This window comes from Heteronotia binoei, chromosome 4 (assembly GCF_032191835.1).
Source record: "Heteronotia binoei isolate CCM8104 ecotype False Entrance Well chromosome 4, APGP_CSIRO_Hbin_v1, whole genome shotgun sequence".
Taxonomy (NCBI): domain Eukaryota; kingdom Metazoa; phylum Chordata; class Lepidosauria; order Squamata; family Gekkonidae; genus Heteronotia; species Heteronotia binoei.
In genome coordinates, this window is record NC_083226.1 from 35,228,794 (window position 1) to 35,241,651 (window position 12,858).

Below are 12,858 nucleotides of genomic sequence, written 5' to 3' on the forward strand. Positions count from 1 at the left end.
TTTAAATCTTATTTCTAAAAATATCAATAATTGGACAGAAAGCTCCAGGAAGTTCTTCTGTACAAGCCCCATCTTGAAGCTCCCATTTGTTTCAGTAGGAGTTACACAAGAGAACTTCCTGAAGATTACCCCCATTCATATTAGGTGAACAGCACACTGCTCTTAAGGTGAATATTTAGGCTGAGCAATTAGGCAGGTCAGAATTAGTGTCCTTGAAAAGTAACCATCCCAGGAGGTGGCAGCACTCACCAATTTTTTCTAATGTTGCTTTCCTCATTCTATGAAGGAGTTGAATTATCTTATGGAGAAATTTAACACACACGCACCATATTCCTAAGCCAACTTTGGCAAACAAGAAGAAACAGTAAAGGGAAGGCCATTTGTCACTTGTGTTCCTTAAAGAATCAACAAACTTAAAGGAACAGATTTCCCCCCTCCTCTTTTTCCCCTCCTTTTCCTGCACAATGGAGCTTTCAGAGAACCTCTCTCCAAAAGGAATAGCTCCAGCCTTTGTGCAGAAGGGTGTGCCTATTGGCAAGGCTTGCTGAGGCAGACAGCTTGGCTGGTGATTAACAAAGGTCATTAGACTTTGGAATCTGGCAGGCAGAGTCAGATGGTATGTCTTCTGTGCATAGAAGAACGAGTCCCAAGAGGTTGAGGCTTACTGGAGGGCTTCCCCCTCCCTCCCTCCCTTCCTTCTCTCTCTCTCTCTCTCTCTCTCTCTCCATCCTATTTTGTTTTAAGTCACACTTTCTACTTTTTCTCTGTTTGTAGGACAGTTTTAGCAAACCTTTAGCTTCTGGGAAAGGGTGGTTTTGCTGGAACTTTTTTGTGAGATAGAAAAAGGAGGTCCATCATGAGATATTTTGTCCACGGTGTTCTTAGGAGAGAGGAAAGATGTTGGGGGCTGGTAACAAGACTGGAGGCTTCAGGCAGCTATTCTTTCCTGAAAGGGCGGAGAAGGAAGTTCTGCTCCTCTTATGATACTGATTCCTTAACATCAGGCTTTCAAAAAAAAAAAGGAGGGGGGAAGAAAGGAAAAAGAGAATGGTGTGTGCTGGAGATGAGGCTGAGGATAAGTGAAGCCATGTTGTGTGCTGACAAGAGGAGCTCTGAGCCTATCTCTCCGTTTCTGAGTATGTGACTTGTCTGAGGTAAAATGGCTGCGCTTTCTCTCCTAAAGCTCAGAGGACTAGGGCAGCTTAGTGAGTCTTAAAGCTTCAGTGACGCAGGAGCTCATATCTCTTGGAAGTGTGATAAACACATTCAGCAGAGCCAGTGGCTTGTTTGGCTCAGATGTGAAAGGACTAAACTTGAGGGGGGATAAGGCTGGAGGATGGGCAATGAACATTGGAAGATCTGCTCTCCCCCCTCCCCCCCAACATTCTAAATTCAGGAGTCGTCTGCAGCCCCATGGAAAAAGAGAGAGGGGGGGATTGTTTTCAGGTCTAATGGACTGTGCTAAAGGAGACTTGTGGGGTGGGGCCTCAGTGCTCACTGCTGTAATTTGATCCAGAGCAGATAGCAACCTCTTCCACACAGTCTGGTCTGGTGCTTGCACATAAAAGATTGAGTATCTTGATTGTTGCTAACTTTGTTAGCTGAAAAGAAGGCAGTGCCAGTGCTTATTCTTTCAATTCGAGGAAGGAGAGTGGTGCAAAGAGGAAGGAGAGTGGGGAATCAAACAGTGCAGTGTTCAGAATCCTGTCGATGGAAGTGCCTTTCTGCTCCCTGTGTCCAAAGAGGATTATTGTTGTTGTCATTTTAAATCAGGCTAACCAGAAGGAACTTCACTGTGAGGCAGAATCATGCCAGCAGTATCTTTCTTGATTACATTGATAGAATGTTTGTTGGGACTGAACTTGCTGCAGAAGTAACTTTTCTATTACTTAACAATAAGAGGATGGAATTTTCATGAGGACGTATTTTTGGCTGTGTTCCATCTCTTGGTCTTGTGGAGCGCCTAGATTTAATATGACCTGCTGGACCAAGTGAGGAGACTTTAAAAGAAGCTATTAATTCATTAATCTAATAGTTGCTACTGGATTCAAGCAACCCTAGGGTAAAATTGCATCTTTCTTGTTAATCCTGCCCAGGGCACTAAATGTTTTGAGGCTGCTAATTACCTTTTCCTCGGAAATATGGGGAAATCAGATTAAATAGGTTACATTTTGAACTTCCATGGTTACTTTAAACTAGTAGTTTACTGCTTCATATAGTCAAATATAGAATCAGAAGTTCCAGGAAATGTTGCAAAAGATCAGATTCATGTCATCCCTTAGAGGGATGCTTTCCAAAGGCTCTTCAAAACGGAGTTTTTAAAATAATTCATATATTGGAAAGTTGCAATTTGGAAAGATAACATTGCTAGTTAAAATGTTTGCAGTGAAGTTGTGCTTTATACTGAACTAAAGGAGTTAGATTTATGGTAAATCCTTCCCTAGTGCAGATTAGGTGACTTGGGGTCAGCCATTATCTTTTATCCTGCCTCACAAGGTTGGTATAAGAATGAACTAGATTGACAGACACTATGCATACGACCCTGAGTTTATTGCAGAACAATAGAAAGAAACATGTAATCAATAAATAGTAAATTGGGCTATATGTTCAGCTTTTATGAAAGAGTTTGAAAAGACCTCCCCCTAAACAGCTTTTGGAATTTTTTTTTTTGCATATTATTGCAAGAAACAGCAGAACAAAGGAACCAGTCTTGCTTCGTTCTGCTGTTAAATCAATCCATCTTCAACAAGGACTTAGGTATAACAAGGCCTATGCTTGCAGTAGCTGTGAATCACATGTCTCAATATTTCCTAGTGTCATCTAAGATGCCTGCAAGAATCCATGTGGCTTGTGTGCATGTGTGTGTGTATGTGGGTGAGTGAGTGAAGGTAAAATTTTAAATGTGTTCTGACATTTTGCTCAATACTGAATTTGCACTACTGTAATAAGGTTGTAGGTCAATACATCATATAATAATCAGAGAAACAGAATTCAGTGAAACAAATTATGTGCTTTGGGGAAGTGCTATGGCTTGGTAGCCAAGCATCTGCTTTGCATATGAATGCACCCAGTTTCAGTCTCCACCATCTCCAGGTAAAGGGATCTACCAGGGACCCAGTAGAGCTGCTGCCAGTCTGAGTAAATAATACTGACTTTGACAGAACAGTATTTTAATTATAATGCCATTTCCTGCATATTCAGCTGCTTCTTTATCTTTCCTCTTTCAGGATTTCCTAATGTAAAACTTACCATTAAGGACTATGGAGGTGCTGCAGTGTGATGGCTGTGATTTTCGAGCGCCATCCTACGAAGATCTGAAAGCTCACATTCAGGATGTTCATACTGCATTTCTGCAGCCCACAGATGTTTCTGAGGAAACTCCAAGCCAGTCAAGGTTTAGTTCTATGAATAGCGGTGACCAAGCTGAGGTGGAATATTCTTCTGTAAAAGATGAATTCGCAATTACAGATGATATGGCAGGTAAAATCTGTACCTCTTCTGCTTCTGTCTGTGAAGTGTTCATGTGTTAAATTTTGGTCCACTGAAGAGTTCTCATATTACCATCCTGTTGACCAAAGGTTGCCTCTTATGAATTAGTATCAATAATAACAGAAATTGTTTTGTTAGTGACCTAACACTCATGACATATATACCGAAAAAACAATGACAGGGACTATAGTAGGCAGTCAACAGTTGGGATTTCATTGCAATCCCATGTTGCATTATCTATAACAATAGCCAAAAAATGTGGCAGTGGTACTCAACTGCAGCTACTCCCACCAGTGTCCATACAGTGCACTTGTCAATGGATTTGTACTTGATCATATGTTGGTTTCAAGTGATGATCACAATCATAGCCCTATGTTATCATTTGCCCCCAGTAACCTCTGCAGCTTCTGACTTACTTAAAAGAGTCTTCATCCCCATTCTGGCCTTACACCACTATTTTCCTGGAAAGCTGAGTGCATTCTAGGACAACAGTAGTGTGTGCGTGCAAAAAGTATGTATATAAAATGTATATAAATGTAAAATGTATATAAAATGTAAGTGTCTACCCCACTTGCCCTATCCGGGTGAATGTAATAATGGCATACATCAAACCATTAAGTTCCTCTGATGGAATGACCTTTCTGTTTGCAAAAGAGGGGGCGGTGATTTCTACCAATTCTCACCTGTTACAGCAGACCCCCAACTTTGTTATGGTATTTTGGAGGCTTTGCTCATCCCAGAAACAAAATTTAGGGGGCGCAGTAGGTGGGAATCTCCATGAAGTCTGCAGATAGTTGAATGCATACCAGTGTTCCAAGGAAAGTATTGGTGGTGATGTTTTCACAGACAGTGCTATTGATGGGGGAGTATTAGATAGATAGATAGATAGATAGATAGATAGATAGATAGATAGATAGATAGATAGATAGATAGATAGATAGTATTAGTCAATACTTGGTTATCTATTTGTAGATATATAAGGCAAAGTATAAATTAACCCAGCATCTTATTCTATTGTTACTTCAAATGCAATCGTTTACTGTTCCTTTTTTGCTTTTTAAAATATCACCTTGCAGTAACTCTTATCAGTTGTGCAAACTCACATTCATTCATGCGTTTAATCTCCAACCTTACATAGAAAGGAACTGTAAATGGCAGGTCCACTATACTACATCATAGAAAATAAATTATAAATGCAGTGCTTGCAACATATTTTTTTCTGATTAGAGTGCTATAATAATGCAGCACTTTCTAAAATCCTTTTTAAAATTTCTTGATGTGTGTTTTTTTTGTCTTCTTCAGGACAAAATGCTGCTCAGCTGGGGACTGGAAATTACTATAGCCATAGCCAGAGTTATTATGGCCACCATATGCTCTCTAAACCAGCAAACAAGTTTTTTCAGTGCAAATTCTGTGTGCGTTACTTCAGATCCAAAAACCTCCTCATAGAACATACACGGAAAGTGCATGGCGCTCAGGCTGGAGGAGGATCCCCAACTGGATCACCTGGTGCTGGGTCCTTAAATTACAACATCATGATGCATGAAGGCTTTGGTAAGGTTTTTTCTTGCCAATTCTGTACGTACAAATCTCCGAGGCGTGCAAGGATTATTAAGCATCAGAAGATGTACCACAAGAACAGCCTGAAAGAGAGCTCTGCTTCCCCTTCTGCTGCAGCTGCTATATCTGAATCGGCATCTATATCTGTGCCAATGCAGGACTCTTGCAAAGAGCTTCCAGCTGAAGTTGTAGAACGCAGCATCTTGGAGTCTATGGTCAAGCCCTTAACCAAGTCCAGGGGCAACTTCTGTTGTGAGTGGTGTAGTTATCAAACACCTCGAAGGGAACGATGGTGTGACCATATGATGAAGAAGCATCGCAGCATGGTGAAAATATTGTCCAGCCTGAGGCAGCAGCAGGATGGGAGCAGTATGCAAGACATATCAAGCAAGGGTCCACCAAGCCCCACCCAAAATTCCAACTATATACCTATGAATGCTTCTGGACGGGAGATGCCAAATGCAAATGTCTCAAACTTCAGGGGGTCTATGAATAATTCCCTTGTCAGGTCCAACTCTTCTACTTCTTCAAAGTTTTCTTCTGTTTCTTACCCTCATATGAAACATAAGGCACCTCACAACTCAGGCATTGTTAGTATGTCTGACAGATCCCGTTATGGGATTGACATGGTGAATTCTTCTGCTGACATGGATACGAACAGTATGCTAAATGACTCAAGTTCTGATGATGAGCTGAATGAACTAGACAGTGAGAATGGCTTGAATTCTATGGATCACCAGGCTTCTGGGCTAACTGCAGAGCAACTCATGGGATCTGAGGGCCACAAATTATTGGAAACAAAGGGGATCCCATTTAGGAGGTTTATGAACAGATTCCAGTGCCCTTTCTGTCCTTTCCTCACCATGCATCGGCGGAGCATTTCCCGCCATATTGAAAACATCCATCTTTCTGGAAAGACAGCAGTATACAAATGTGATGAATGTCCTTTTACTTGCAAGAGCTCTTTCAAACTTGGAGCTCATAAACAGTGTCATACGGGGGCAGCGTCAGACTGGGATGCAGTGAATTCCCAAACAGAGAGCATTGCTTCTTCATTGAATGAAAGCACAGTATCCTATGAAGGGGGCAATATAAATGGCAGGAAGTCTGGGGGAATAATGGATTCCATGCAACAACAGCAACAGTCTCCGCAGTCCCATTCACAACATCCATACAAATGTACCATGTGCAATTATTCCACAACAACGTTGAAAGGTCTTAGGGTTCATCAGCAACACAAGCATTCATTTTGTGACAATTTGCCAAAATATGAGGGGCCATCATCAAACACACCACAAGAAAGTGAGCCTGATACTCATGCCTCTCCCAGCACTGTGAAGAAAAGCCAGACCTCAATTCTTGGGCTGTCTTCTAAAAACAACTTTGTAGCTAAATCTTCTAGAAAGATGTCCAATGACTTTCCTTTAGATTTGTCACCAGTGAAGAAGCGAACAAGGATTGATGAGATAGCTAGTAATCTGCAAAGCAAAATCAATCAAAACAAGCAACAAGAAGACGCAGTGATTAATGTAGAGGATGATGAGGAGGAAGAGGAAGACAATGAAGTGGAGATAGAGGTAGAACTGGACAAGGAAGAAGAACAAGCAGAGCAATTGATGGAAATTGCATCATTCACTTCCCAACAAATGTGGGGAAGAGATGCTAATGAATCTCAGAAGGAATCGAATTATAGAAACATCCCACATGATTACAACTCAACAAATGGTGCTGAAATTGAGTTAACTATATCTGAGGATGAGGAGGACTATTACTGTTCTCCAGTTGGCTTGAAGGACCAAGCTCTGAATTCATCGGCTTTGGGCAGCCAGTCAAGTATGTATGGATCTGATCAAAACAACGACAATTCTGACTATGGTGATTCTGGAAGGCTCTACTATTGTAAACACTGTGATTTCAGTAACAAATCTGCCAGGAGTGTTAGCACTCATTATCAACGGATGCATCCATACATTAAATTTAGCTTTAGGTATATTTTAGATCCCAATGATCACAGTGCAGTGTATAGATGTCTTGAATGTTACATTGATTATACAAACTTTGAAGACTTGCAGCAGCATTATGGTGAGCATCATCCTGAAGCTATGAATGTACTAAACTTTGACCACTCTGATTTGATTTATCGATGTCGCTTTTGCTCATACACCAGCCCGAATGTTAGGAGCCTAATGCCACATTACCAAAGAATGCACCCAACAGTTAAAATTAACAATGCAATGATATTCTCAAGTTATGTAGTTGAGCAACAAGAAGGGTTAGGCTCAGAGTCGCAAACTTTGAGAGAGATTTTAAATTCTGCCCCCAAAAGTCTGGCCACTTCCACTCCAGTTGCTCGTGGGACTAGCTTACCTGCTTCTTTTAACAAAAATTCTTCAAAAGGTAATAGTCCTGAATCTGACAGCCAGAAGGAGTCTTCAGTAAATAGTGTTGTTGTTTATGACTGTGACGTTTGTTCATTTGCAAGTCCCAACATGCATTCTGTCTTGGTGCATTATCAGAAAAAACATCCTGAAGAAAAGGCTTCATATTTCAGGATTCAGAAGACAATGCGTATTGTATCTGTTGAGAGGGGCTCAGCTCTGGCTCAGATGGCGTATGAATTGGGATCACCTGTTTCCCCCAAAATGTCCAACATGCCTTCACAACTGCCACCTCCACCACCTCCAGACCTTACAACTGAGCTTTACTACTGCAAACACTGCTCATACAGCAATCGGTCAGTGGTTGGAGTGCTGGTGCATTACCAGAAAAGGCATCCAGAGATAAAAGTTACTGCAAAATACATTAGGCAAGCACCTCCCACTGCAGCCATGATGAGAGCTGGGGAGATGCCTCCTGGTATTCATAGACCTCCTGGATCTATGCAACAGCTTAACAGGGGCAACACTGAGAGTACTGTGGCTCCCTTGGAGAATGAGATGTTCTTTTGCCAGCACTGTGATTATGGAAACCGGACTGTGAAAGGTGTGCTCATACATTACCAAAAGAAGCATCGTGATTTCAAAGCCAATGCAGATGTGATTAGGCAACACACTGCCACAATCAGAAGCCTTTGTGATCGTGGCCAGAAAAATTCCCCTGGCAGCTTGCAGATTCACTCTTCAAATGTTGAACGAGAAAAGACTAAGCTGAGAGCTCTCAAATGCAGGCAGTGTTCTTATACCTCTCCCTATTTCTACGCATTGCGGAAGCATATTAAAAAGGATCACCCAAGCCTGAAAGCCACAGTCACTTCTATTTTGCGATGGGCATTTTTGGACGGCTTAATAGAAGCTGGATATCACTGTGAATGGTGTATCTATTCTCATGCTGAGCCCAGCGGCTTGCTTGTACATTACCAAAGGCGGCATCCTGAGCATTACGTTGACTATACATACATGGCAACGAAGCTCTGGGCAGGACCAGATCCTTCGCCTCCTGCCTTACTAATGCCATTGGAGATGAAAACATATAAATGTAGAGACTGCATTTTTGAAGCATCTTCCATTTGGGACATTACTAATCACTACCAGGCTTTTCATCCTTGGGCTATGAATGGGGATGAATCAGTGTTGCTAGATATCATAAAGGAGAAAGATGCTGCTGAGAAAGCCAACCCTGCTTCCAATGATACTGGAGCCCGGATACATTCAGATGACCAGAGAGTAGCCCAAGCACCACAGGTGGATCAGGATACAGAATACACAGAGGATACAAACCTTCCCCAAGACAAAGCCATCCAGCTCACCTCTGCAAACCCTGCAATATCTTCAACACCCTACCAGTGCACGGTGTGCCAGTCAGAATACAACAATTTGCATGGCCTTCTGACCCATTATGGCAAAAAACATCCTGGGATGAAAGTGAAAGCTGCAGATTTTGCACAAGACATAGACATCAACCCGGGTGCTGTGTACAAATGTAGGCATTGCCCATACATTAATACACGCATCCATGGTGTTCTTACACACTACCAGAAACGACACCCTTCAGTAAAGGTCACTGCAGAAGATTTTGTGCATGATGTGGAACAACCTACAGACATGTCCCAGAATGATGTGGAAGAGACCAGCAGAATTTTCAAGCAAGGCTATGGTGCTTACAGGTGTAAATTGTGCCCTTACACTCATGGTACTTTAGAGAAACTCAAAATTCATTACGAAAAATACCATAACCAGCCTGAATTTGATGTGTTTGCACAGTCTCCTCTCAAGTTGCCTGCCTCCATGGAGCCTGAAGTAGTCACTGAAATTAAGCCTTCTCCAGAAATTGTCCCTGAGGAAGTTATTGGAGATGATTCAGTGCCACCGACTCACTTCTCCAGTTCCCATTTGGTTTCTCACACAGTGTTCCGATGCCAACTCTGTAAGTATTTCTGCTCTACCAGGAAAGGGATAGCAAGGCACTACCGCATCAAACACAACAATGTCCGGGCACAGCCAGAGGGCAAGAACAACCTCTTCAAATGTGCATTGTGTTCTTACACAAATCCTATTCGTAAAGGTTTGGCTGCACACTACCAGAAGCGCCATGACATTGATGCTTACTATACTCACTGCTTGGCAGCCTCGAGGACTGTAAGTGACAAACCCAACAAAGTGATCATTCCATCACCTCCAAAAGAAGATTCCCCTCAATTAAGTGAGGAGCTGAGAAGGGCAGTGGAGAAGAAGAAATGCTCCCTTTGCTCCTTCCAGTCTTTCAGTAAAAAAGGAATTGTGTCCCACTATATGAAACGGCACCCTGGTGTCTTCCCTAAGAAACAGCACGCAAGCAAACTTGGGGGTTATTTTACAGCCGTGTATGCTGATGAGTATGAGAAACCGCAAATCCCAGCAGAGGAGAGGAATGATTTTGAGAAACCTGAAGTCGAGGTGGAGGGTCCAGAAATTGAGTGGCTCCCCTTCCGATGCATCAAGTGTTTCAAACTCTCCTTCAGCACAGCTGAGCTGCTGTGTATGCATTACACCGACCACCATAGCAAGGACTTGAAGAGAGACTTTACCATACTGGGGAGCGGTGCCTGCTTCCAGAACCCCACTTACCAGTGCAAGCACTGTGACAGCAAGCTGCATAGCACGGCGGAACTGACCGCACACTTGAACAGTCACAATGAAGAATTCCAGAAGCGTGCCAAACGTCAAGAGAGGAGGAAGCAGCTTCTGAGCAAGCAAAAATATACAGATGGTGCATTGGTAGATTTCAAACAAGAGAGGGTAAGGATATGTTTTCACATTTTGTATTTATATTTGGTGTTCTTTCTTTTCCTCCGCCCCCAGGAGATTTCTCATTCCTAGTGTCCAGATGCACATTTCCTTTGGCAGCTGAGGAGCTACAGGCTCACCAGCAACTTAGTATTCCAGTATGCCCTAAGTCAATTAAACATTGCGGTTTGATCACACCCCCTTCCCTTCATTTATTCCACCACTTCCTCAAACTCCTGGCATGTTCTCCTCACCCCCACCCCCACCCCGTCTCTTCCCTTTCCTAATTCCAAAGCTAATTTTTCTTTGATGCCAAATTCTATTAGCCTTCTAGTGTGAGAAAATTACTGCCTTCTCTTCTCTTTAGTGGTTTCCTCCCCAGTTCCCAAATATTGGTATGGCTAAAAGATTTTTTGTTAGCAGTGTCATTGGGAAGACATAATCACATATGGGTATGTGTCAAATACCATCAAGTTGCAGCCAACTTATAGTGTCCCCAGCAAGAGGGTTTCAAGGCAAATGAGAAATGGAGGTTGTTTGCAATTGCCTTCCTCTTAAGAGTCTTTCTTGATGATCCCCCATGCAAGTTCTGACCTTGCTTAACTTCTAAGATCTCATGACATTGATGGCCAAACTTTCTTAACATAAGAGCCACATAGAATAAATGTCATATGTTTGAAAGCCACAAGACATGAACAAATATTACTCATGCATCTTTATTAAAATTCTTAATACTTTCTTTGCACAGAAAGATACAATACATATGTATGCACTTTATAACACGACCATGCTAGAAGAAGACTTCTAAAAACAAAAGCTGCGAATAACAGTCCCTGTAAGACCAGCATAGGGAAAGGTTAGGGAATTATTTTTTGGCACCAGTGGGAAAAGGAAACACACATGTACCATATAAATAACTGACCATTGTTTGCATTATTATGCATCTCTCTGTGTCTTGACACCAAAGTTAGTAAATATAGTTAGCACATGAGTCATGAAACTAAGGGGGAACCCTGTGCTGCCCTCTTTAATTCTGTCCCTCCTTCCAGTGGCTCCCTCAACTCTTGTACTCTCTTTCCCTGCTGTAGATGTCTGGACAACTTCTGTGACTTTCAAGCCTGCTATTTCCCCCTTTCCCTGATTCACACATGGCAGAAATAGTCACCTATCTATGGGTCAGCGTTCAGAGGCTGACTGAGGCCCTGATGCTAAGCACACTTACTTGAGAACAAGAGTGTATTACGTTCCTCCTCAGCCTCCAGGAGCCACACAATATGTGTGAAAGAGCCACATGTGGCTCCCGAGCCATAGTTTGGCCACCTCTGGGCTATACCATGCTGCCATCCTTTGTTACATAATCACATGCAAGCCTTTGAAGTCAATGGGTTTACACCATGTTCCTTGTGAACTACAGATTGAATACTTCCTTGTTTTACCAGTTTCATCCTGGAACAACAGCTTGTTAGAGGTGGCCATTTAAAATTGTACTGCATGTGAAAAACTAATTGGTTTTTATCTATCTTTAGTTTTGTGTTTGGAGACTGCTACCATGTTGGTCAAAGAGAATAGCAGGAACCTAGTAAATGCATCTTAGTGAATCAATAGCAAGTGATTTTAGTCCTAAATTTGGTCTGCTAGGAGTGCAGTTCTCAAATTGGATCTTTGTTAATGATTGATGGTCCTCAGACTGGTTCTCATACTAATGGGATCAAATTCTAGGAGAGTCTGTTCTGTGAAATGGCAGTAAAGATGAGGAAAGATGGGGATTAAGAGATGCATGACAAAGGGTCATGGAGGTCAAGATGGGGAAGCTTTGACTTCCTGGCCACAGGTCCCAAATAGAATGTCCAGGAGTAGACTAGCTGCCTAGAGAACAGTTCTCAGTCTACCTTGGACAAATGCCAGCAGACCGGATTTCAGAACTGTTTTGAACCATGTTTCAGAGAGAGAGAGAGAGAGTTTCAGCACCTCACATGCCGTCTGTACTACTCACATGCCTATGATAGGTCCTTGAGGCATTCACATGCAAAGAACATCGTCATCTCAGGAAATTTTCATAGATATTTCCCATAGTTACAAATTGGTTCCATTCTGCATGAATAACAACTCTTTTATGGAGTATAGATACTTTCTGTCAGTACTTCTGACAAGAGTGCATACTCTTGTGAATAAAGCCTGCTTTAAGCTTGTTTAACCATTATGGCTTTGCCTGAGGAACCTTGAAAAAATTAATTTGGTGAAGGTACTGGGAATCCCCCTTATCTAGAGCATGTGGTACTTGTGTGTACCCACACATACACACGTGATTCCCAGATTTGCTTCTGGAAAGCTGTAGAAGTTGAACTGATTGTAAAACAAACATGTTTCAAGAGATGTCAACTAATGGAAAACAAAAGTGTACCTGTGTTTATTTTCCATGTGTTATAGTTACTAATAGAAGTATGCAAACTTGAATTGCGATTTTTTTACATGACCCGAAGGATTTGGGCAATATTTTAACATCTCACTAACTGTGCAGTCCTAAGCAGTACAAAAGAGTAAGAGTCCAGTAGCTCCTTAAGGACTAACAAAAATTGTAGTAGGGTATGAGCGTTTGTGAGATATCTGA

At 42.0% G+C, this 12,858-nt stretch overlaps 1 protein-coding gene across 6 annotated transcripts in view; it reads left to right on the plus strand.

The window, feature by feature from the left end:
• The window catches only part of ZNF462 (zinc finger protein 462), a 173,815-nt gene that overhangs the window by 83,409 nt on the left and 77,548 nt on the right, over window positions 1–12,858 (plus strand). For all 6 annotated transcript variants that reach the window (XM_060237110.1, XM_060237108.1, XM_060237114.1 and 3 more), the window contains 2 exons: window positions 3,228–3,480; window positions 4,792–10,262. In XM_060237110.1, the coding sequence (XP_060093093.1) occupies window positions 3,261–3,480; window positions 4,792–10,262 (5,691 nt within the window). In that variant the 5' untranslated portion in view covers window positions 3,228–3,260. The remainder of the gene's footprint in view (window positions 1–3,227; window positions 3,481–4,791; window positions 10,263–12,858) is intronic.